Below are 25,421 nucleotides of genomic sequence, written 5' to 3'. Positions count from 1 at the left end.
AAAATCTCAGGCGATGATGAGCTCGAAAAAAAAATGTGCCTACCTGTGAAAAGCTTAACCCGAAGCCTGAAATGGGCCAATGAGCATTCTGAAATGTCTTGAACCTGGAAAATGAATGTATTGCACGTTGCGTACAAGTCATTGCTGTTTAAGACCTTACCCAGGTCTCCCCCGAACAAAATTCACCCCTTTATTCACCAAAATACCAAGTTTTATTTTTTCCGACCATGATACCTTGATCCAGTTTTGGGTGGTTTATCCAGAATGCTCATTAGCCCATTTCAGGCTTCGGGTTAAGCTTTTCACAGGTAGGCACATTTTTTTCGAACTCGTCGTCGCTTGGGACTTGGTCCATGGGGTCTCCTCTTTACAATTCATGCGCTAATTTGGATCTCACAATGACCCTTGCTGTCGGAGGTCAAATTTTGTAGTGCCATCCCACGATTTTGGATTTCCTTTGAAGCAATATTTAACTCAATTCGCTTAGATTTGACTGTTAACTGTCCCGATTTAGGCTTATTTGGTACAGTAGCTATATTGTTCTATTTCCTAATCATTGTTTTAATTGAATTTTTGTTAAATTTGGTAATAGCACTAATTTTTATGTGCCCCAGGTCTCGCTCGCGGAGATTTACAATAATTTGTTATCACAATGGTCAACTCCCGATTTTTTCCCATTTCTTAGCTTTTTCTGCAAGTAGAGTACCTAGGATGAATGTAAATAATTGCTAAACCCTTGCCTTAACCCCCCTTCGTTATGAAGTAATTTTTAATAAGAAGCGGGTTTAAACTTTTGCAACTAATTTTTGTGTGTTTTTTCCTAGTATGATTAATTACGCATACCCGTTAGCTTTTTCATAACCAAATGTAGTACCGTTGGAAAGCCAGTTAAATTCTGTACAACATACACCTAAACCCGATGGCAGAATAAAATCTACTGATAAGCTTGAGCGATCGGGGCGCGCAGCATATGAGTGGGTTTAAATTTATGCCCTGGTGCTGTAGGTATGTATGTATGAAAAGTTTCATATATTATATACAAATTAATTCATGAAATCCAAAATATTTATATAAAGTATTTTGATTCTTTGATTATTTGAAGTTCAGCAATTCTCTTTACGCTTTTGTTTTACCCATAATGAGTATGGTTTGCAACGAGCAAGGTTTGCATGTGTGTGGTTTGTACTGAGGAGGAGAGACCCTCTACATCTCATCTTCAGATCTGGATACCCTTTGCATGTGTTGCAGTACTCTATGAGTCTACTAAGGAGGAGAGACCCTCTACATGCCCCTCTCAGATCTCAACGCCCTTTGGATATTTGATAGCCCTAGGCGAATGTAGGATAACCCTAGCGTGATTTGATGCCATGGCCACATTTGCGCCTGCCACACCCCCTCAAAGATGTGAAAAACACTAAAAATGCCCTGTTTTCATGGTGCTTAACTTTTACCAAAAATCCAATTTAGGTCGGATTTTGATAAAATTTGCATTTCTGTGATCCCAGATACTTGTGTGATCATATCCAGTAGCAAGCTCAACATTTTTTAAATTTTCAAAATTTTCGGACATTCCACTGCTAATGAATTATTCAAAAAAATTCAAAATTTCAAAAAAGTGGAAAATGCTGCTGGATATGATCACACAAGTATCTAGGATCACAAAAATGTAAATTTTACCAAAATCCGACCAAAATTGGATTTTTGGCGGATTTTTAAAGTTGCCAATTTTTATGGTTTTCAAGCCTTTGAGGGGGTGTGGCGGGCGCAAATGTGGCCATGGCATCAAACCACTTTAGGGTTATCATACATTCGCCTGGGGCTACTACATATGCAAAAGGCATCAAGATCTGAGAGGGGCATGTAGAGGGGCTCTCCTCCGAAGACCCTGAAGTGGTTTGATGCAATGACCCCATTTGCTCCCGCCACACCCCCTAAAAGGTGTAAAAAATACGATAAAAGCCCTGTTTTCACGTACTTCAACTGTCACCAAAAATCTAATTTTGCTCGGATTTTCATAAAATTTACATTTTTCTGATCCCAGATACTTGCGTGATCATATCCAGTAGATACTCAACCTTTTAAAATTTCCAAAATTTTAGGATATTCGACTGTTCATGAATTATTCGAAAATTTAAAGAATTTAAGAAAAAAGTTGAAACTGCTACTAGATATGATCACACAAGGATCTGGGATGACAAAAATGTAAACTTTAATAAAGTTCGAGCAAAATTGGATTTTTTGTGACAGTTTGCAATGCAAGATTTATTGTTTTCCTACAATTCAAATTTTAGAGATGTTAAGTTTTGAAGTTGTGGTTTCGGATTCACCCAAACCAAAATTTTCCCGTGTCCACCATTCTTCCCATTTCCAACCAACATATTTTAGGTGGGTGGTAAAATTGGCTTTCTTTCCAATATTTCCCACTGCCCTGGTGAATTTGTTTTTTACCAATCGAACCCCTGTTAGCAGAAAGGGGGCAAGAAATATGTAAGGACGTTACTTCAAACTTCAATTTGAATGTCAGAATGTAATAAGAAGAAATCTGTTGAAACCGCAGCTGCGTCGATATTGGAATTAAATGTGAAATCCCATGGAAATTTACATATATGGATTATGTATTACAGGTCACTATTTGCATATGTATAAAATCACTTGAACTGTACTGTAAATAAATGAAATGTACGTATCTCAGTGTGGCTTAAACAGTTATAAATATGTATACCTACATATGCTCAAATATTTCCCTAAGTCAGATACATATTATGAATAGTTCATTTTCCGATTTTTATTACCAGCGTGCATTACCAGGAGGGCACCAGAGTTTGTAAGCGCATATTACTCGATACTTGCATAGTTCGTATTACCCTGTGCTTGTTACCAACATAGTAAAGATTATGTGTGTTGCTGCAATGCGGTAGTAAATAAATTAAAGGCAAGTCACGTATTAATTAATTATTGCTTAGAAGAACTAATTAATTCCTACAGGAATTAGTAGCTAAAGCAAGGCCCAAGAACGTTTGAAGGTATTTAGGTGGGCATTTCGAAATGGCCGTGGTATATTATTTACGTATGCTTAAATTTCTAAAAGGTAATAGAGTTTGAAATATTTGGAATTATTAGTAAAGTAGAAAATGTATGTATGTACACTGTAGATAATCTGGTAGTAAACATTACGGAAAAGCACAAGTATATGATTCTACCAAAGTGGTAATGATAAGTTGTACCGTGTGGTAATTACTTTGTAATAAAGTTTTACCATGATAGTAGCGAATTTTTACGACATGGTAAAATATTGCTACCAAATTTATTATCGAGAAATCATTACCTGCCTGACTTTACTGGATTATTAAGAGTGTAATTAAATATATTGCTGGATTCTGTATGTATTTGCCAACTTCCTAGCATTCCGACGCAGCTTGCAAAGACCAGTGCGAATCATTTCGCATCTTGTCTGATGATCTGGCAAAGTAATATATAGCTTGCTACCAAATCTTCTTTCAACGGCAGAGTCTATTATCCATGGCAGATTGGTCGCTCCAATCCAAATTAATCCCGTGTTGTCCACATCTACCCCTTCCGTTTGAGTGAGGAATCCTGCCATTATTTCAGCGCTGTTTGAACCCCCCTCTTCTGTCCTGGTTTTAAACAAACTTTCCATTTCATCGAAAAACAGGATACAGGGTTGATTTTCTCTGGCGACCTCAAAGATAGCTTGCAACTTTTGCCCAGCCACTCCAACCCACTTGCTCACGATATCCGAGCTTGTGATGGAGAGGAAATGAAATCCCAACTAGTTGGCCATGGCTTTTCCAAACGTTGTCTTTCCTGGTAAGGTCAAAAAGAAAATATGTACATATGAGACTTACCTATTTGTAATAATGTGTAATATATTTAGTATGGAATAAAATAATATTCACTATTTATTGAATAATTGTATGAATATACGTACGTATAATTGATAATTATACGTATTGATTAATATTGATAATTACACGCACAATACTTTTCATTTATATGCATTCACTGACCAGTTCCTGGGGCCCCGAAAAACAGAATGTTGCGGTCCATCGTTTTCGATAGAGGAAAAAGGTCTGGGTATTTTATCGGTCGCACTAGTTTCGTACCTATAATTTTTTTTACTCCTTCTTGTCCAACGATATCATCCCATTTAACACCGTTTTGCATGGAATGTGGTGGCAATATTTTTTTCCGAAATTCTTTCTTTAAATTCTCAGTACCATCTTTGTCTTCGCAAGGCTGCTTATTAGCCGGGGTCATGTCCGCAGGACTCCCTTTGCGAGATGGATCATCCTTCGTTATATTCATCTTCTGAAGTTGAGCAGTTATGACACTAAGTTCGTCGAATAAGGGCTGCATTTCAGCATCAATTGCTTCCTTTAAATTAGGATGCTCTTGCAAGACTAAAGACAAAATAAATTTAAAACTACTACTTCATTGCAGTATAAATAATATTAACTTACAACTGTGCACATATCCTCCCGCTTCGTTTAAATAAAAATACTTCCACAGCAGATTTATATTATCTCCTGTGGTACTTGTGTCGGCAGCCATATTACAATAATTTAAAGCTTCTCCAACAAAATAGTCGTCTTTGAATTGTTCCATTTTAAAACTCGAGAAATAACTCGGCATAACTTTCCTTAGCAAAGCGAGAGAAGGATGTGTGGATTATGGGATGAAATACTCATTCACTAGTTTGCATGCACTAATCATGGGACGGTTATGTATGTATTTAATTCCTGTAAAAAAATGTGGGTAAGTAATGTACGCATAAACATTCTTCCATTGAAATTTCTTATTACATAAATTTATTTTATTTCCTAGCATATTCAAAATTCAATAATATTGAAAGCGAATTTTGAATGTCATCATTATACTCCAGTTTTCATTCAATAGCTGGTAATTTTCAGAAAACCAAAGTTTTAAATTAAAAAAAGTATTTTGATTGAATACATTATAATTTTAAAATATTCAAAGCTCTTTAAACTTGTGAAATAATTCTTACTTATATAGGGAATATTAGTATACAAGCTTTAGTACGATCTGAATAAAAATACATATATATCCGCCGTCTGGTTGAAGTATATCTCACTCAAGGATGAGGATCGCGATATGATACGACACATGATGGGTTGACGTGGATAAGATTGTGTGAAACTAATCTTGTAATGTGATGCTTTCCCCTCTTTATACAGTTTAATGCACATACATATGTACGTATTTATATCTGGTTGTATTTCTGCTTCATATGCAATGACTCGCTCAACCATCATACGGCTTGTTTAGCTAGTATACTTAACACCAAGGGTTAAGTAAAATAATATAAAATTCCCCAAAATCTAAACATCTTCTTCCAATTTTTGTACAGAAAAGGGCAGAAATAACCCAGTCCTTATCCATTCACATCTGCGGAATGGAAATATCTGGAGGAGGGTTCCATAACGAAGTCGGGGATTATTCATGCATATATGCATATTTAGATTATGGGATGTAATACTCATTCACTACTTTGCATGCAAATAGTACTTTTCTTCAATGCTAGTAGAGATATAGGACGCGGATTTCTGTAAGATTTGCCCATTAAACTAATCTTGTAATTTGATGCTTTCTCCTTCTTTGTACGCCACATATTATGCATACATACATACGCTCAGCTCTGCTATTTCATAAGTCATATTTCTGCATCATATTCAATGACTCGTTGATTACATATCATCATTCGTCTTGTTTAACTGATCCATGATCAAGTCAAGATCAAGTTAAATAAAATATTATTCCACAAAATCTCTACAACTTTCTGCTAATTTCATCGCCTGCAAAAATGCAGAAAAAACAACAAAGTCCTTATCTATCCAAAAGATTTGAAAAATGTGGGGAGGAGAACTGCGGAATGGAAGTTCGGCACGATAAACCACATGAACACGCAGCTGCTCGTGGACACCTATGTAAACCTCAGGGACAACGGACAATAAACACAATGTTTATAAACGAGGTAAATTATTTTTTTCATTTCCTTTATTCAAAATTTTATTTCCTGGGAAATTTAGGGAAATAGAATTTTCATGACGTGTTGTGACATTTTTCTTATTATTTTGGTCAGGCTGCTGCTTCTCAGCGTGCAAAAGAAAAAAAACAACTCTTAGAAAAGCAGGAACAAGATGCAAAGAAAAAATTAGCAGAGGAGAAAAAGCAGGAAGAAGAGAAAGCTCGACTGGCAGAGGAAAAAAGCAGGAAGAAGAGAAAGCTCGACTGGCTGCGGAGGTAAAGCATGATGAAGAGGAAGCTCGATTGGTGGCGGAGAAAAGGCAGGAAGAAGAGAAAGCTCGACTGGCTGCGGAGAAGAGGCAGGAAGAAGAGAAAGCTCGACTGGCGGCCGAGAAAAGGCAGGAGGAAGAGAAAGCTCGACTCGCGGCGGAGAAAAAGGAAGAAGAAGAGAAAGCTCGAGTGGCGGCGGAGAAAAAGCAGGAAGAAGAGAAAGCTCGACTGGCTGCGGAGAAGAGGCAGGAGGAAGAGAAAGCTCGACTCGCGGCGGAGAAAAAGGAAGAAGAAAAGCTCGAGTGGCGGCGGAGAAAAAGCAGGAAGAAGAGAAAGCTCGAGTTGGAGAAGAAGCGAGTTCCACGGTAAAGCGTCGTATTTTCTGTGCTAATACGTAATATGTAGCTAGTTAGATATTCGCCACCTTTAATGATTGTTTTGCAGGCCCAGATGCGACCGTCAAGCTCTACCTCTGGCGGCGAAAGTATTACGCCTTCTCATCGTGATAAGAGAAGTAGGGAGATGATGGATCACCCTACAGACCTCACTCCACCAACTTCAGTAATCGAGAAAAATTATGAGGGACACGATGGAGCTATGTCATACGATAATGAACAACGAAGGACCCATACATCTCCACGGTCACCACCAAGAAAGAAACAGGCTGTTGGAGAAGAAGACGATGCTTTAAATAAAGCATATATGGATAGCAAATTTCAGCAGCTCAAACAGCACTTTGAAGAACTTATCAAGGAAAACCGCCATGAAAGTGCTCCAGGGCCTGGACGAAAGGTAGCAGGGACGCAAACGAAATCAAGCGATACCGTCTCGAAAGTTACTGAGACGACGGAGTGGAGACAAGCTGCTGAAAAGTACGAAGATGACAAAAAGCTGGCTAAGTATGCCAGGAGCCAGGAAGAATTATGCAACCATCTTCCTCACATCAAATCGCAATATGCGAGTGAGACAGCCAAGGACATGAACGAACCCGACGGCTTATATTGTTCCACTTGTCTCCCAGATCCAAAAGATGACATCGCTGTTGCGGGGCAAACCTCAGCCCCAAGCCGATTTACGTTAGGAAAAAAAGGGGAAATGAAATGACCAACTTTAAGAAAGGGGAAAAAATATCAAAAGAATTCTCAAACTTGAAAGGGAGAATTCTCGCACACGAAGAATCCTCATCCCATAAATCAAATCATGCAAAACAAATGGAGAGTAAATATGAAGACTTCGTTCCGGCCACTGCAGAAGAAAGGAGGGCTTCCATGTGCTGTGCAAGGTCAGCATATCACGCAATAAGGTCACAGCAGAGTCAGGAGAGTTACGAAGAAGCCATTGCGAATAAAGCCGCAGATGGGATCAACGTAGGGGACCTAAATCACAGTGTGGCATTTGCGAGGAATTTCACTGCATCTCTGTATAAAGAAATTACCAATAAGTTGCGTGAGACAATGAATGAACCATTAGCAGCCACCGGGATCCCTCCTCCTCATATCTGTCGTATCTGATAAGGTTACATACTCCAGAAACACGTATTTAATTACCGGCGTCACACTCCCAATCCAAGGGAAAATGATAACTGCTGTCATTGACGCGAGTGTCGTCACTGACCACACTGGAGCAGGATTAGCAAAACAGCAAATGGATGGCTTAAAGGAATTTGTCAAGGAGGAGGACCTAAAAACCCGTCTGGTGGGAGGTAGTTATGATGGAGCTTTCCACCACGACAATGTCCCACGACACCTTAATTCGACAGTACACCAAGACATGCATGAAAAGAGAACAACTTTAGAAAAAGAGAAAGTTGAGGCCGAAATTATGGAGCAACGCCTCAAATTAGAAGAGCAACGTTTAAATGATATGAACGAAACTGAAATAAATGAATTGGAGCAGAAAAAACACCAAAACGCCCAACAACTTAGAAACATTACGTCAGCGCTGGACACAGCAAATGGAAAACTGGATGCGGTGGAGAAGTGGACTACTTTTACATGGGACCCGGCACACTTAGTCGAACTTGGTGATAAAGATATGAAGAAAAGAGAAGAGGGAAAGTTTCCAAAATCCGTGGAGAAAATAGTTACGGAGGTGCAGAAGGGCGTGAGATGCGGCAAATCGTATATGGAATTGTCTATTGAAATGCAAAATGAAAATAAAGAACCTCGCGCTATAAATGCGTTCAGCGACACCAGGTTCGCCTACGAAGGAAGGATTTTAAATAACTTCAACCATAATTTACCCGGACTGTACAATCATCTGAACAAAACTCGGAATCCTTTGGCAGATAGGATAAACAACACAGAGTTTGTTTCAAAGCTTACAATTACACAAGATGTTTACGAGAAGGTTGGGGAGATTTCCAAAACAATTCAGGATCCAAAGCTATTTCCCTAGCAAGTTGACGCCACAATGGAGAAAGGAATTAAAAATCTCAAACAGAAAGCCGCTGATTTGGAAAGTGGAAATACCGATGACTTTCCTAGCTACCATAAAGCAAAATTGGAAATTTTAGCCAAAAATGAGTACCAAGGGAAGCCGTTACTTGCAGCTCAGCACACCGCACACCCCACCAGACATGTATCATCCGAGCAAAGCGAAGAACCTCCTACTTTTGACCAAACTGCTACAAAAGTAGAGAAAGAGGGAGCGAAATTTGTGAAAGCTATGGCTGAATGCATCGAGCAAAGATACAGTAAAAACAAACCCCCCGTATTCGACGAATTAAAAGAAGTGTTTTCTCGAGAAACTATAATGCATCGCCCTGATGGATACATTCCTCCACAGCTTAAGTCTCATGCGGAGCTAGCGAAAGCAGCAGGATATTTAAGAGAAGATGTTACTCAGGAAGAACTAAATGAACAATATATCTATTTCATTGACAGAATGACTAATGAAGCCCCGCAGCATGATAAAGAAAATGGGTGGTACCATTCAGTGTTACACGATGAAGAAGTAAAAAATCATGCTGCGGATGTTGCTCATTTAGCTGCAGCAGCAATAGCTAGGACCTCGTCAGAAGCAGTTGTTGAGGGCATGGGGAGCGTGGCGAAGAAGCCTAAGGAGAATCGTGGGATGCTGAATCATGAGACATTTAAACAGGAGCTGTCAATACATTGGAATGGACCTCCAACGGGGACCCAGTGCAATAAATTGCTGGCAAATGCATTGGATAATCACTTCAAGGGCAAAGAGTGGCACTTTTTCAGGCGTTCCGACAGACAGGACAAGTTGAAATCTTTCCATGTGTCCAAGACGGTTGACAAGTTTAATAAAACTGATGGACGGCTAAAATGGTAATATTCAGGACGACGGATATGCATATATACATTTATAACTTTTCATATCACACCATATCGTGTGCACTAAAACCTGTCATTCATAAATTAAAATGCTCTAAAAATTACAAGTCATCGAATGAAAATTAAAATACTTATATACTCGTATGTATTTGCAATGTCTTGAAAATGCGGTAAATAAACAATTAAATAAATAAATGTTGTAGAGAATTTCAGGCTTTGGAAAATAATTAAATGTAAGATAATTTTAGATTTGCATATTTTTGAGATTTTTGAGTGCACATTACATAAGTACTTTGAGTGATTTAAGTCATTAATATCCGCCCATGATAATAATAACAAACATTATGTATATATTTATTACTCTTGCATTCTAGACCAGAAGGTACTTAAACTTCGTCATTAACTTGAAACAGTTGTTTTAAACAAAACCAAATCATTGTAAGCATTATAATTTTAAAAATATTTTTCCACACAAATTATTAGTTCATGAAATATTTCAGAAAGTAATATAAAAAGTAATTTAATTATTTCGTTGTGAAGTATGATTCACTCGACGCATCCAATCAATTTCCAGATGAAGGGAACGTCGGGAATCGGTTCGGGGATAAAGTCTCGGACTTTTTTCTCACTAGTTATGAATGTGAGGCTGCTTAAATTCCCCGAGCTGGGAAGTGTATAAATCTGGAAAGTGCTTTCTCCCCCGACTTCATTGGCTTTGAGTTCCAGTTTGTTTTTGTCAATCCCATCTAAGGTGTAAGTGGGAGGTCCCTGACAATAGAAGAAAAGCGACAAGTTCGAATTTTTATTTGTCATGGGGTATATATTCATAAAATATATTAAGATATATATTCATATAAATTTATCCTGATTTTTTAGACTTACATTTAATTGAAACCTTATGTCCACCCATGTTTTGGCCGGCAGTGCAATTTCTCCGAGGTCAATTAACATAGGTTCATTATACCACGCAACCACCTCATGTTGCTGAGGTGGCAGGTACGTGGCCAGGGTCGTGTTCTGACCCCGGTAGGTCTCCACCAATTCTATATTAATTTCGTACATGGCCTCTTCCCACGGCTCCAACTCGGGGCCGAAAAAGGAGAGAGATTTGAGGGCCAGATTTTCCGTGCCTTCGTACATCATTCTAGATATGAACAAATTTACAGATAAAGAATTTAATTTATTACACAATCAATTTATCAATCAATTAGTCCATAGTTATACTATCAACTAATTTATTATGTATTAAAAGTTTACCTGAAGGAATAAAACACCTCAGAATAATCGTTAGCTCGTAGCGATTTCTCGCCACGAGACACATGATAAATCCGTTGCATCACTGAAGTTAAAAGAAGCTTTTAGGAAAATCTAAAAGAAATGCCGTAAAAAATTAAATTGTATCACAAGTGGAGCTTGATACTATCGTGTGAGAGGAACTAGTCTGGAGTTGTGGTTGAGGAACAAGAAAATGGCGAAAGGGTGATGGAATGAGTCAGAAATCTTAGCAAGTACTCAGGAGAACACTCCACCTTGATAATGACATATTTGGTGGTGTCTTGTGTGAAATTAACAAATGTAAAACTGTTTGATACCGTGACCCAATTTGAGCTATCCACAATTGTTTGAAGGGGCGCCCAAAGCTTTATTTAATTTCGTTGACAATGGCTATTACCAAAATTCAATTTGTCGATTTTCGTTATGCTTAGAAATTTACTAAATATATCCTTTATCCTAAATAGCTGACATCAATACCGACTTTAGAAGCTTTGAATTTTTTCAAGCGAACGAAATATTCGAAAATATTTACAATTCTGAAGAGTTTATTTTTAGTTTGTAGATATTTACTTTGCTTTAATGATAGAGTAACTCTCGGAGACCACAACTATTTAAAATTTATAAAAATTTGACTTCGAGTGATAGTTTGGTCAGATAGACTTCGTTAAGGAATCCCTTCAAAGGGGTGTGGCATGCTCAGATTGGGCTGTGCCATCATATCGCTTCACGTTTTGGTATTTTTTCAGTAAGTACTACCAAACATCCAGTGGGCACTACGCTGTGTCATTATTAGGTTAGCGTGTTCTCCTCCCTAGCTCACTCAGGTTGGTGCTTTATCTAAGATGATGAAAATAATATGAATCCGTTATGCATACCCATAAGATCCGATGACGCAAATGTCATCGGATCTGATAGTGCACGGGCGTTCGCTATGAACATTCCAGTGTAAACATTCCTTGCAATTAGTTAGCGTAGCACTTGCATATCCCAAAGTTATATGTATTCCCCATTTCGAAAGCAAATAAGAATATCTACATGGAAATATTTTCCTGTATATAATTTACTTTGCATGAGAATACTTGCAAGGAAATCTTTCCCTCCATGCAAAGTTGCTTTGCATGGAAATATTTCCCTGCAAATATTTCCCTCCATGCAAAGTTGCTTTGCATGGAAATATTTGCAGGGAAATATTTCCCTGCATGCAAAGTTGTCGACTTTGCATGAAAATATTGCCCTGCATATAATTTACTTTGCATGAAAATACTTGCAGGGAAATATTTCCATCCATGCAAAGTTGCTTTGCATGGAAATATTTGCAGGGAAATATTTCCCTCCATGCAAAGTTGCTTTCCATGGAAATATTTGCAGGGAAATATTTCCCTCCATGCAAAGTTGCTTTGCATGGGAATATTTCCCTGCATATAATTTACTTCGCATGGAAATATTTGCCCCAGCAAATATTTTCTTGCATGCAAAGTATTGCAAAGTAACTTGACATATAATTTTTTGCAGTAACACATTTCCCCACATGCAAAATAAAATAATTTTAAGTGGAAACCATATCAATTCTATTCTCCACTTTAGATTGGAACAAAATTGACAAAAAAATTTATTTCGTTTTTATCTTTCTCATCCTCTTTTTTATTTTTTTATTTTATTTTTTTACTTTTATTGTTTAACTTTAATTTTCCCCACACTTCAGAAATTTCCCTCAAGCCAGGCTTCCCAGCTTGAAAGATTATAGACGTATGTTGAACGGACCCGAATTAGGAGCTGGGGACAAGACCATGGTCACGGATTGAGTGCGCATGAGCTGTAACAATTTGTGAATTTTAAGGAGGGTATCATTTACAATGGAAACTTTTTTCAAGCTACACCGGGATTTTCTAGCGAGCTATATCAAAAAATCAAGCCAAATATTAGGAATCACACAGAGCTTATCTTTCCGTTGAATGACCCCCTTGAAGAAAAATATTGGTGGCAAAGTTCAATTTTCGAGTTAATTTTCCCTCGTTTTTTCCTCCACGTAAACAAGGCATGCCCTTGCCCTCCCCCAATATTTTGTGTCAAAGGGCCATTGAACGGGTTAAAATATAAACATCACATGATTCCTAATTTTTGGCTTCATTTGAAAAGCTGTGCTTGGAACCCTGTATGAATTTTATGTTAAAAAATATGACTATTTTAGTCACTAATCCTCACAAAGTGGTTCGGTTCATAAAACCTTTTGTATGGGGTGTTTATTAAAAACACACATTTTTGCGGTCGACGAACACGCCATTCTTTCGAACCACTTAACGAAATATATTTATTTTTAGAGTACTAATCCTTTCCGATTCACCCGTCTACATACATATGTTTCACAATAAATGTTTGCTAATGCCATATCTGAAATTGGCCTGCTCGTGATTACTTTCTTAAGGCACATCAAAAACTGTCAAAAACTTTTTTGCCCTTTACTAATATGCAGAACTTGTGGCAAACTCCACGTTAAAAAAATTGGTGCATACATATATTTAATCACGCTAAGTGGATTACGTCGCGTAGAATTGAAGTCAACAAGTTTTCTAGACATGTAGCTCATGGATATTTGAAATAGTTCACATTTATTGAAATTTATCAAGATTTGTAAATTAATATATATGTATTCATTATGCAATTTTCGAAATTTGGGAACTAATATTTTAACAAATTCAAAATTTTTCATTGACATCGATTTTGTTACACATAAGCGGTGCACCAGGAAGTTTTGTACTGACTGTTATCAGTGAATCCATCTGATCCACCGGGACAGGGCAAACTCCTCGCACGGCACTGCCAAACACCATAACAATCTTTAACGCAACATTTCCCACTTCCTGAGCAGTCTGAATTCTTTTCACACTAATATAAATTAAATTCATGGTAGAAGTACAACCTAGGTATGCGTTTTACATACAAATTTATAAATACTAATTTGTATGTATGTAAATAATTACAAATATCCATTTATGTATGCTGTCAATAATATGATAGGCAAAGTAGACTAATATGATATGTAAAATTTGGTCGGATGCTTTCACATTTTCGTTGGACACAAAAATTAAACCCGTTGCCCATTGCATTATTGGCCAAATTATTAATTTTGGTTGGAATAAACCAAATTTTCGTTGGATGGTATAAAATTGACCCGAGGGTTTTTTTTTAATTTCGTCATTACTACATAGCCAGTGGGGTTCAATAAATTCAATTTCTGTTTGCAGTATAATTATCAACATTTCATTACCGCGTTATGAATAATTTTACAATTGCACATACGTTTTGTTGCTAGTTTTTTTATTTATTTTGCACTTGCATACATCTCTTAAACATATCTTAAACAAATTAAACAGTGGCTCCACTTACGTCTTTTTGAACCCCTGTTTGTCCATCTGTGAATGAAGTTTTTAGCATTGATTGATACTAATTAAAACGGAACACATCAAGTAAACTAGCTTTTTAGCACCGTTGTTTTCGAACAGTCCGTAATGCCAAAGGGTATGAAACAATTGGGGGAATCGGTGCACTAACGCACCAACGTGCAGAATCCCCGGATGAATTATATAGGTTACGAATTGATTGCAAATTTTGTAATGTTGTCAAAATTCTGCATAAATTGTGCCGAATTTACGGACTCCAAAATGGTAATTTTTTTGTTCAAAATTTGTAAGGCGCAAATCCTATCATATATATATATATTCTTGACCAGGGTGACCCAAGGAATGCGTCTAATTTTTTTTGTGAGGTCACACCCCCAGGGGGGCGAACCACCCCCCCCTGTGGGGGGAAGTTGAGACTGACCCCAGAATATTGTTAACCAACTATATTTGATGTTACCTGCCAAATTTCAGAATTTTCGCCCTCATGGTTCGGCTGGTTCATGTGTTTGAAGGTCATCAAACAGGCGTTCTGGGGCTGTTTCGACCACACCCCATGGCCTAACGGGCAGACATGGGCAAATGTATTTGAGGGGGTTTGACTCATCCCATCGAGTACTACATACGCCTATGAGGGCTTCTTGGAATCGGGTGGGATGCTCTAGATATCCCATCAGGAAGTTGTGACAGAAAAATTCGAATTTCAGGTAGTTAAAACAATACTAAGTTCGAATTTTATTGTTTATTTAAACACACCCCTCTAAAAAAATTATTACGAGCGGGGGGATTTTATGAAGTGGTGACCCCCTGAGGAGGCATAACTAAATTTATAATTTTGGTCCTATTTTCATTGTTAACTAAGTTAGGGGGCAGAAATACTTCATAAAATTATAGAATATTGTCATTTTATGAAAAAACATTCTCAAAATTATCGAAACAAAACTTTCAAATTTGCATTTTGACCACACCCCTGGCTGTGGGTGTGCCGATAATGTCCCAATAATGGTCGGAGTTGTTTAGAGCTTGATTAGACCTTTCAAATGACACCCCACTTGATGGGGTAATGCAAGAAAATAAATATTCACCTGTGACCACACCCCCAAAGGGGTGTGGCTTCAATGAGGGTTGCATAGCTTATACCCCTTGGAACTTCATATCTCGATCCCCGCAGGCAGAACTCGAAAAAAATAAATGGTTCGAGAGCTAGAGGTTTTGGCAAACAAATAAAGCAATCCGGACCAGTGTGAGTGGGACATGTCATATTCCGTTCCCTGCATTCATTATTGCTGTAGCATTGCGCCTGCGTCAGACAAATTTTACATATTTCATAATTACTTAATCTCGTTAAAATCTTTGAAATACAATCGAAATGAGGCAATTTAATTTTTTATTTATGAACGTGTAATATAGTATTAATTATTGATTCGAATTTCGAACTGTGTTCGGAACTTGTTACACGTCCATACACACATACACCAGGAATTTCTAATCGTGTGGAATCCACTATTAATTAAAACTCTAAAACATATGTATAGTATTCTATGTATATATTCGTATTAAAAAAGTCGATCCATACCTGTTCACCTTCATTCATTTTACTGGATATGATACTGAATGAAAATGAATTTCCTCTCATTTGTAATAAAATAACTGAAAGATTCAGTCATTTCAGATGAATATGAATAAAAGGATCACTCATTCCTTTAATTTTTCTATGTTAGCCATGGAGCGAAGTGGGAAATGAAATGAGTTTGAAAGAAAATGAATGAAGGTCATACACATAAATCGATGTGACTGATTTTTGAATGAATTTTTTTTGGAATATTTATACCTCAAGACACGCGCAGTAACTGGTATCGGGATCACTATAAGTGCACAACTCTTGTTTCGTTGAGTCGCAAACAATTCCTTCTATGTCGCAGTGTGCATCGGTCGTACACTGTTCAAGCAAAATAATTTGGTTATAATTGGATTACATAATTATAAAAAATAATTACATTATTTATTGACTTAATTAAATATACTATACATTTTGCAACAAATTATAGAAACGTGCTTAATTGTTTAATATTTTATTAGTACCAATAGTTCGTCATCTTCGCGGATCTCGATATCTAGTAGCGCCTTAACCGGGTGGAGGTCAGCAATAATCAGCCAGCCCAAAATTGTGGAGAGTTTAAACACCAAAAGCAATTTTCCAGATGGCATCCTGTAATTTTGAAACAAAATATATTATGGAAAACTAAGGGTTGAAGTAATTCCTAAAAAATTGTTGAATAAAAACACATTTTAGTACAATATTTATACTTATGTGGCTTTTTTATTCAGTAATTGTATATAAATGAATACGTATTTAATGTTGACGGGTTACAAATGGGGTTACGATTATTACCTATTACCAAAAAGTAAACGTATAAATGTGACTCTACCGCCCTGGTTATAAATTGGTCATCCAGAGGTGACATACAATTATAACCGGCTAATTATAAAGTTTCATCAACCTGGTATTAAATTGTCATCAAAGCTAATACATTCATAAGCACGGCGGTAGAGTAATAAATATACGTTTACTATTTTGGTTATAACAGTAACCGCATTTCTAAGGGTGTCCGTATTGCAGGTTTCTTGGTAATTATTTTTTATAAAAATCTAAAACAAGCCCTTAAGAGTTGAGTTCTTGAATTTTTAAACGTGCATTGTCACATATTAAATTAAGTGAAGTTGTAGTTAAATATCGTGAAAATTTTAAAACATCACTAACAAGTCTTTTACGTGTACAACTCAGATCTGGTTGGGACCAATTTTATTTTGTTCACCACAAAAAATAAGCACACCCGTATTTTTTCATTTTTCATAATGCGCTAAGTTGAGCGCGGGGCGGGAATTTTAAAACATTTTCCAGCCAAAACCTCGCTTTTTAAAAATTCTGTAAATTTTTGAATTTTAGCGCGAATCCAAAAATTCGAAAACATGTCTTTTCAGAATGACTTACCTGACTTATGAAAAATCCAATTGTGTCGAAATTTGAATTTCAAAATTTTTTGCCAGTTTTTGAAATTCATTAAAATTATAAACTCGTTAAAATTTTTAATTTTTCAAAAAATTATGCAAAATTATTTGGATTTTTTACAAGTCAAGTTAGTCATTCTGAAGAGACATGTTTTGGAATGTTTGGATTCGCGCTAAAATTCGAAAATTTACAGAATTTTTAAAAAGCGAGGTTTTGGCTGAAAAATGTTTTAAAATTCGCGCCTCGCGCTCAACTTGCGCATTAGGAAAAATGAAAAAATATGGGCATGCTTATTTTTTGTGGTGAACAAAATAAAATTGGTCCCAACCCGATCTGAGTTGTACACGTAAAAAACTTGCATTGTAAGATTTAGACGATTAAAAAAAAATTCTCATCTACTACAAAGGCAAGTCGAAAATTAAGTTTAATCGGTTTGTTGAATTATGCAGCAAAAATTTGAAAAATTTATTTTTACAATTTCGTCATAGGCACGGCGGTATATGCGAGCAAATATCGAAGGTTTTTAAATTAAAAAAATAACTTTTAAATTTGTGCGTTAATTCCACAAGGATATTAAATATTTTCTACTTGAATATTACTAGAGAAGAAAATTTAAAAAATGTTGTTCAAAGTTCAAAGGTTTTTTGAAAACTTTGATATGCTAATTTCGGGATAATTTAAAATCCTGATTGTAATAGTTACCTACAAAATTTGTAGTGCAATGCCTTAAATTAAGTATTACAGTTTTTGATTTTTTCTTAATCAACGAATTTAACGTCTTCCCTAAATTTTAGAAATTTTTATTTGGACTCCTATTTAACAGAAACCTGCTTATTAAAAAGATAGGTTCAACTTTTTAGCTTTAAATAAATACTTTTGGAGCACTCGAAAATAGATCCTCAAATTACCCAAAACTTGTTTTTAAATAATTGGTATCCCTTTTCGTTTTTGGGTTAGAAACCAGAAAAACACAAAATTTTGGGGATATGAGAGGACGCTGACACCAATTAAAATAATTCGATGCTTCCAATTTTTTGCATTTGAATTTTAAATTAATCCTTTTTCATAATTTGTGTGCAGTTTTGTATCATTTTCAATTTTAGAGGGAAATATTTATGTATAAAAATCGGATTTCGAGAAAATTTGAAACCTATTTTCACCAAATGTCAGCCATAAACAGAAAAAAACATTTATTCAAAAAGCAATGCAAAATCTAATATAGACAATAATTTAATTTCAAAAAATAAATTAAATTTAAATAAAAAATTAAAATTAATGCAAAAATTAATTTAAGATGGAAATATGACTCCTTTTTCTTATTTTTGAACCTTCAAGTTGCTACATTGTCAAAAATTTGAAAATATGCAAATGAGGATGTTTAAAGGAATCAATTCTTACATTTTCTTCCGCGGAGGATGTTGCTTTCCAATATTAGAAAAAATTGTGAAAAAGCTGGAATTTTTAGTTGAGCCGGGTTTCGGGTTGGGCTAGTCGGAGTTTTGATTTTTTCAGGATTTTCAAACATTTTTTCGGTGTTGTGGTTGTAAAAAAACGGAAGCCCATGGTATCCATTGCTCGCGTACAGATCCTTGCTTACATTCAAGTTATGAAGCTGCACTCAATTATTACGTGGCAACACCGCTTTACGCTTTTCTGATGTTTGTCGGTCTGTCCGTCCATCCGCGTATCTAGAAGAAGGCACATACTGTCATCGTACTCTACTCTGTCACCTCATTTGCATATTTTAACGCATTCGTGAGAGTCATAGAGTTTACTCAACATGGAAAGCCCGTATCGCCGAAAATGGGCTATTGAGATTTATGCAAATGAGGTGACACGCCTAAATGCGAGGATAGTATGGGCGAGTACGTTCAAACTATGGATTGCATGTCGAGACGGGACGAAATTAGATTTGGGTGGGGTGATGTGACACAATGATAAACAATGCAATGGCGTGCAACGAGTGAAGGACTAGTGGGTCTATTGGTTTCATCCCTTTGCTACATTTCGTTCGGAACGGTTTACTTCAGGGTTACAAGTGATATATATCACTGAGTGAGATTTAATGATATATATTACTCATCTCACTTGGGGCTGAGTGAGAAATAATGAGATAAACATGTAGTTCATGACCCCGTCCGCTAGGTGGCTCTAGTGCATGGCTCATAAATCTCACTATATCTCATATTTCTCATGTCTCACTATTTCTCATTATATCTCAGTGAGATGAGATTTCTGCAACCCTGGTTTACTTATATTTATTGATTTATTTTGTGAAAACTTTATTGATCGCGCTGATTTATGTATATACGTTCATTATGCAAATCAAATTTTATTCAACTCTTAACCGAAAAAGAAATCGACTTTGGGTTTCGGAAATTTGGACCCAGACTCACCTCTACACGTGTGGAGAGGATGTTTGTCAAGTGCAATTGCGAAATTTGCACTCTATCCCCCGAGCATCAGACCACGATCAAAATAAGACATCTGAATGCGTCTTATGTTTGAAGGGGATGCTATACAATCTGGACTCTGTCCTCGCATCGGACGAAGATAATGGTAATCAGAGACGAATGAAAGTGGTCTTATTTTTGGCCAAGATGCTGACATGATTTGTATGCATAAATACATTACCCATGTAAGTGGTACTAAGGATAAGTACTTACATAGTACAATTATAGGTACTTATTTATGCACATTACAGCAAGCATGCAGCATTTTTACAGATTATTCATGGGATTGGCCTCGGGGTCAGGCAAAGCTTGGTGTGTGATCGTTCAATGTACGCGTCAGTCTTAATTGCGATGCTGGCACGGCACGTGGAAATTTTTATGCATAATTGCTGACTTGATATGTATGGGAACATATATATGTATGCACTTGCAAAAATTTGGTCAAAATTTTATTTTCCAGGGTCATCCAGTCCCAAGTTACATACACGCTAGAAAATAATATAACCCTTTTAAGAAATAAACGCACTCTTAACGTTGTGTTATGGAAACTAAACTATATTCAGAATAAAATTAACTAATAATGGAGGTCTCCCAACGTATGCTCACCGATTTGGCCCAAACTAGCGTCAATCGGTCACAAATATAATTAGTATGGTATGAAATCTGCAAATGGAACTATCTGCCAATTCTCAAGTTTAGCGGAGATATTTGCATAAAAAGGGGAGAGAACGCACCCCCAAGGCTGGCAAATTTTTCATTTTCCAAATTTTCTACGCATTTTTCCTGCTTTGGATGCAAATATCTCCGCCAAACCTGCTTATTGGCAGATAGTTCCATTTGCAAATTTCATACTAATTATATTTGTGATCGATTGACACTAGTTTGGTCCAAATCTGTGAGCATACGTTGGGAGACCTCCATTATAAGTAAATAATAAGTAAAGTTTACTCAGGATTTAGAATAATTCACTTACAAAGGAATCCCCATAAACATTGAACTATGGGCCATAGCTGGAATTAGTCAGGGAAGTCTGGCAAACCTCGGCGACAAACTGACTTTGGCAATATTAGTCCATATACATATTCCCGTAGTCCGACACTCATTCTCTGGTCCACCCTTGGCCCATACATGAATATCCAAGTCTGGCTTGAGTCCTAAATAGTGAGTCTGGCCCAAAGCATTCTGTCCAAACTTTCCCCAAAGTAAGAAATTCATCTGTGGGCCAGAGTCGCCCCATAGTTTGCATCCCAAAGTCTGGCAACATTGCGGCAGTTATTATCCGGCCCACTTTGGGGAAACATCTGAGCATTATTTCATCTTTTTGTCAACGGACAACATTATTTTGGCTCCTTCAGTCATTATTTCTCGCACCATGGCCATTAGTATTTCGAAAAAATTTTGTGTTGTGCAATTTCTAAAAGAAAATTCTTTTGCTGCCGTCCCCTCTAAATGGATCATTGAAGAAGAAGGAAACTTGATGTGCAGGTGGCCAAGAGGGACACAACTATTAGATTTAATTAAGAATCCTGATAGCATTCCTAAGAAAACGTGGAAGAAACTAGGAATCAAATTATTCCGGTCCTTCGGTAGTGGTGAGTTCAAATTACATTACATTCTGTTTATTATTTGTGTTCTGGATTTCTAATGTAATAAATATTGAAAAATTTACAGATGAATACGAGTTAGCAAACTTCAATGTCGACCAGGCCAAAGTAATTAGTGGAGGCGAGAGTCAAAGTGGTTCGCTGTCCAGCGACAAAGACGAGGTCAACGAAACGGTCGGAGTTAAGAAAACAAATAATATAATATCGACTGATCTGTCCGTTTCTTCATTAACTGCTCCACCGCTAGGTAATTTAATTGCAGCCTTATGTCATAATTATGGTTGTGCTAATTTTATTGTCCCGATAGATTTTAATCAAGATTTGGAACTCAGTCCTGTCAGCCCTACCACTTCAAACAATTTACAGGAACCAGTGATTTTGGTGGATGACCAGAGAGAAGGTTTTACACAAAATGGTGATAATAACTCTCAAAATGCACCTGATTTGTCTACTCCAATTTTAATTCAAACCCTTCCTTCAGATTCTGACAAAGGTAGTTAAATAATAAATTGGCATGCTTTATGTACATATTTAGTTGTCAATTAACGTAAAAATAAATTCTACAGTGTTTCAAGAGACCGTGATAAAACTTTTGGTGGATCTCAAGACTGAAGTTGCTGTCCTCTCAAGTAAATTGGCATCTCTAACTACTGTGAATAACCTACACAATGGCGACGAGGTGACCTTTAACTTGCCTATACTAACATCTTCAAAATTTCGAGAATCAATTGAATGAACCAACTGCGAAAAGGAGCTTAGTAAGTTGACATACTTATATATTGCGAAATAGGAATTGCATTTAATTACACTTTTATTTCCTATTTATTTGTAAATATTTTTAAAAACATTTAAACATTTAAAAACATTAAAAACATGTAAAACATTTTTAGATATTTGTGTTCTAATAGTTATTAACTTTTATTCTAGTTGATCAAACTCGTTGAAATTGGAGGATTGGATTTACACGAAACGACTACACGGACGCTGGCTTATGTCTTTGGTCAGCCAATTGCAGAAAAAACCTCCAAAACAGGAAAGGGCTTAAACGAGTACGCATTTTTGAAATTAAAGTGCTCAACCATAATAATTGGTAGGTATAACATTTTCTACACGTTTGTTAATAAAATTATCCAAATTAAACATGTACTAATTATCTCGTATCTTAGATGCTATTCTTCACAACTCTAATTGTGCCCTCAAAACAAGGAAAGACGTAGAAGTTGAAGTTGAGAAATGGTTCAACGGTGCAAGGGACAGAGACGGTGGAAGAGAACGACGCCGTAAAATTCCCCCCGGTGCCGTGGTTCCAGATAATTAATTAGAATGGACTCCTCAAGATCAACTCGGTATAGAAGAAAACGGAAATTAGTTGAAAATATCCTTCATAATATTCGACACCCAGTGCCAAATTTACTTCTTACATTACCTATTAATTATAATTTATCATCAAGTACTGAAAATCATAGTAGTAGCCCAGATAGCGTAGCCCAATATTTGCCTGGTTTAAATGACTTCCAGGGGGATAGTTTGGAGTCGACAAATTTAGATAATAGTTCTCAAATAGTTAGTTCTTCTGACGATAGTGATGAGGGGGTGTCAGATATTGAATCAGAAAGTTTATGTGAAGCGTTTAGAGACTGGAGTTTAAACCATAATATAACACATATTGCCACAAAAGATCTGTTAAGTATAATTAATGAAAAATGTGGCGTGACCATCCCTAGGGATTCAAGAACTTTATTAGGCACACCCACTTCAACCAAAATAAGAGAAATGGGTCAAGGGCAATTCCACTACTTCGGAATTAAATCAATTCTTCAAAAATGTATTTCTAGCGGTTGTATATCTGAATCAGATTTAAGTATTTCACTTGGAATTGATGGATTGCCAATTAGTAAAAGTGGCCGTAGTCAGTTTTGGCCGATTATTTGCAAAATTCATCAAAGTAAATGTAATAACTTAGGCATTGTTGCTCTGTATTTTGGACAAACGAAGCCTGCAAGTTGCGCTGAGTATTTAAAAGATCTTTGCTCAGAACTTAATTCATTTCAAGCTGGTACACAATTTTTAGGCAAATTATTTAAAATTAAAATTCATGCTATTATAGCAGACGCACCTGCTAGAGCTTTTATAAAACAATGTAGTCCATATAACGCTTATTACGGCTGTGAAAGGTGCGAACAAAAGGGAAAATGGTTAGGAAAAGTGGTTTTTCCTGAACAAAATGCTGTATTGAGGACAGACGAGGATTTCAAATTAAGGTCTCGTCATGAACATCATCAGGGTATATCACCATTAGCAGATTTAAATTTTGGATTGGTATCGCAGATACCAATCGATTATATGCATTTGGTGTGCCTTGGTGTCGTAAAACGTTTATTACATATGTGGGTCAAGGGTCCTCTCCCATACAAACTCCATAACAATTTGATATCTAAAATAAGTTGCAATTTAGAACGGTATATTGCATATGCGCCCACAGATTTTTCGAGGAAACCGAGATGTATTAGAGAGGTAGACCATTACAAGGCCACAGAGTTTCGACAATTTTTGATTTATACAGGCCCAGTGTGTTTGTTTAATATTTTGCCTTTAAACAAATATAATCATTTTCTATTGCTTCATGTAGCAATTCGAATTTTGTTATCAAATTCTGCTCAGGATATCAGTTGGAACAAATATGCTGACCAACTTTTGCGTATGTTTGTTTTTCAGTACCCTTCACTATATTCAAAGGATTTGGTTACATATAATGTACATTCATTAATTCACCTTAGTAATGATGCTATAAAATTTGGAAAATTAGACAATATAAGTGCATTTCCATTTGAGAATGAGATGCAATATATTAAACGAACATTACGGTCCAAGCGTCATCCAATGCAGCAAATGATTAATAGAATTCACGAGAGGCAAAATATTCACAAAAGTAAAATCCCAGTAATTTATAAAGGTCCTGGGTTTAGTTTAAAATCTAGTTCCGTCGTTACTTGCAAGAAAGGGAACAATGTGGTCCTCTTGAATAGTGGTGAGTGTGTATTAATTAATTATATTAATAATGATATATGTGAGGGGTTTAAATTTAAAACAGTTAAAAGCTTGTATGATCATCCCTGTCAAAGTCAGAACGTACACATGTACTTATGTGCAGATATTGACACAAACAAGATACAATTTAAAAATAGTTGTGTAAAGTCAAAATGTTATATGATTCCTCATTTAGAATTGGACACATTTGTGTGTGTCGCGCTACTTTAATTTATGTTCTTTTAGTGTATCTAATTAATTTTGTTAAATGTTATTCATAATTTTTGTATGTAGCTTACGCTTAATTTAATTCAATAAGAAATAAAAACATATATGAAGGATATATATAGTATATATTTCTCTGGCATTCGATTGGCACATCTCTGGCTGACATATGGCATATGAAGCGAACCCCCAGGCCGAAGTATGCGTCACTTCTGGGATTACTTCGGCGGTTGATATGGGCCAAAGTTGGACCAGTCGCGAACCATAGATGGTCAATCTCTGGCTATTCCTTGGCCCTGTGTTAGGCTAAGTGCGGCCCATCTCTGGCCGACATCTCTGGCACATAGCTTTCCCCGAGGTCAAATCGGGTTCTAGGCCAGACTTCACCCACTTGCATGGGCCATACATGGGCCAAAGATAAAATGTTTATGGGGAAGGCATGGCGTTAAACTTAAAAATCAGCATTTTGGACCAATTTAAATTTGCTAGAAGTTTTATAATTGTTCTGAATTCTCAAAATCTTTTGTTTAAAATGATCACAAAAGTCGAAATTGTAAGGACAAACATATTTTTTTTAATTTGACTTTTTGAGATATTTTCATCATATTTTAGACTAACCTATAAATATGTCTAAGAAAATTGCGAAACATTTAACATACAAACATTTAATTTAACAAAAAATTAACTTGAAAAACTCATTTTTTTACGAATTTCATTGAATACAAAATTTAAACTTTTTGTAATGATTTCAGTAAAAATATACGAAAATTCGTCAAGGATCTTAAAATTGATGGAGGTTTTAAAAATCACAACATTTAACTTTGGCAAATATGGCGCCACGGTATTGCTCCAAA

At 36.3% G+C, this 25,421-nt stretch overlaps 4 protein-coding genes across 9 annotated transcripts; 2 read left to right on the top strand and 2 right to left on the bottom strand.

Moving 5' to 3' along the window:
* Positions 1-4,020: 4,020 nt before the first annotated feature.
* Positions 4,021-4,626, bottom strand: LOC110860324 (vacuolar protein sorting-associated protein 4B). Its single transcript, XM_022109369.1, has 2 exons — positions 4,482-4,626; positions 4,021-4,421 (listed from the first exon to the last, which is right to left on the bottom strand). Exons 1-2 carry the CDS (start codon positions 4,624-4,626, stop codon positions 4,021-4,023), a joined length of 546 nt encoding a protein of 181 aa, XP_021965061.1.
* Positions 4,627-5,842: 1,216 nt separating this feature from the next.
* On the top strand, positions 5,843-7,380 carry LOC110860323 (vicilin-like seed storage protein At2g18540). The gene is made up of 3 exons (XM_022109368.1): positions 5,843-5,966; positions 6,122-6,633; positions 6,721-7,380. Exons 1-3 carry the CDS (start codon positions 5,843-5,845, stop codon positions 7,378-7,380), a joined length of 1,296 nt encoding a protein of 431 aa, XP_021965060.1.
* Positions 7,381-13,872: 6,492 nt separating this feature from the next.
* Positions 13,873-20,799, bottom strand: LOC118439197. Of its 2 annotated transcripts, XR_004837278.1 has the most exons (5): positions 20,685-20,799; positions 18,657-18,946; positions 16,331-16,457; positions 16,080-16,187; positions 13,873-15,548 (listed from the first exon to the last, which is right to left on the bottom strand). XR_004837278.1 is itself a non-coding variant. In XM_035860298.1 (3 exons), exons 1-3 carry the CDS (start codon positions 16,454-16,456, stop codon positions 15,330-15,332), a joined length of 453 nt encoding a protein of 150 aa, XP_035716191.1. In that variant the 5' UTR covers positions 16,457-16,517; the 3' UTR covers positions 13,873-15,329. The 2 variants fall into 2 exon arrangements, 1 of the variants encoding a protein (XP_035716191.1); XM_035860298.1 differs by lacking the exons at positions 18,657-18,946; positions 20,685-20,799 and having other exon boundaries at positions 16,331-16,517.
* LOC118439195 lies at positions 20,701-25,022 on the top strand. 5 transcript variants are annotated; one of them, XM_035860297.1, is made up of 3 exons: positions 20,710-21,303; positions 21,383-21,562; positions 21,623-25,022. In XM_035860297.1, exons 1-3 carry the CDS (start codon positions 21,084-21,086, stop codon positions 21,814-21,816), a joined length of 594 nt encoding a protein of 197 aa, XP_035716190.1. In that variant the 5' UTR covers positions 20,710-21,083; the 3' UTR covers positions 21,817-25,022. The 5 variants fall into 5 exon arrangements, with proteins under 5 accessions (XP_035716189.1, XP_035716190.1, XP_035716186.1 ...); XM_035860293.1 differs by having other exon boundaries at positions 21,172-21,303; XM_035860296.1 differs by having other exon boundaries at positions 20,701-21,303; positions 21,383-25,022.
* Positions 25,023-25,421: the final 399 nt, after the last annotated feature.

This window comes from Folsomia candida, unplaced genomic scaffold, assembly GCF_002217175.1.
Source record: "Folsomia candida strain VU population unplaced genomic scaffold, ASM221717v1 Fcan01_Sc031, whole genome shotgun sequence".
NCBI lineage: Eukaryota > Metazoa > Arthropoda > Collembola > Entomobryomorpha > Isotomidae > Folsomia > Folsomia candida.
Note: the sequence above shows the minus strand (reverse complement) of the source record. Positions and strands in the feature narration are given on the sequence as shown.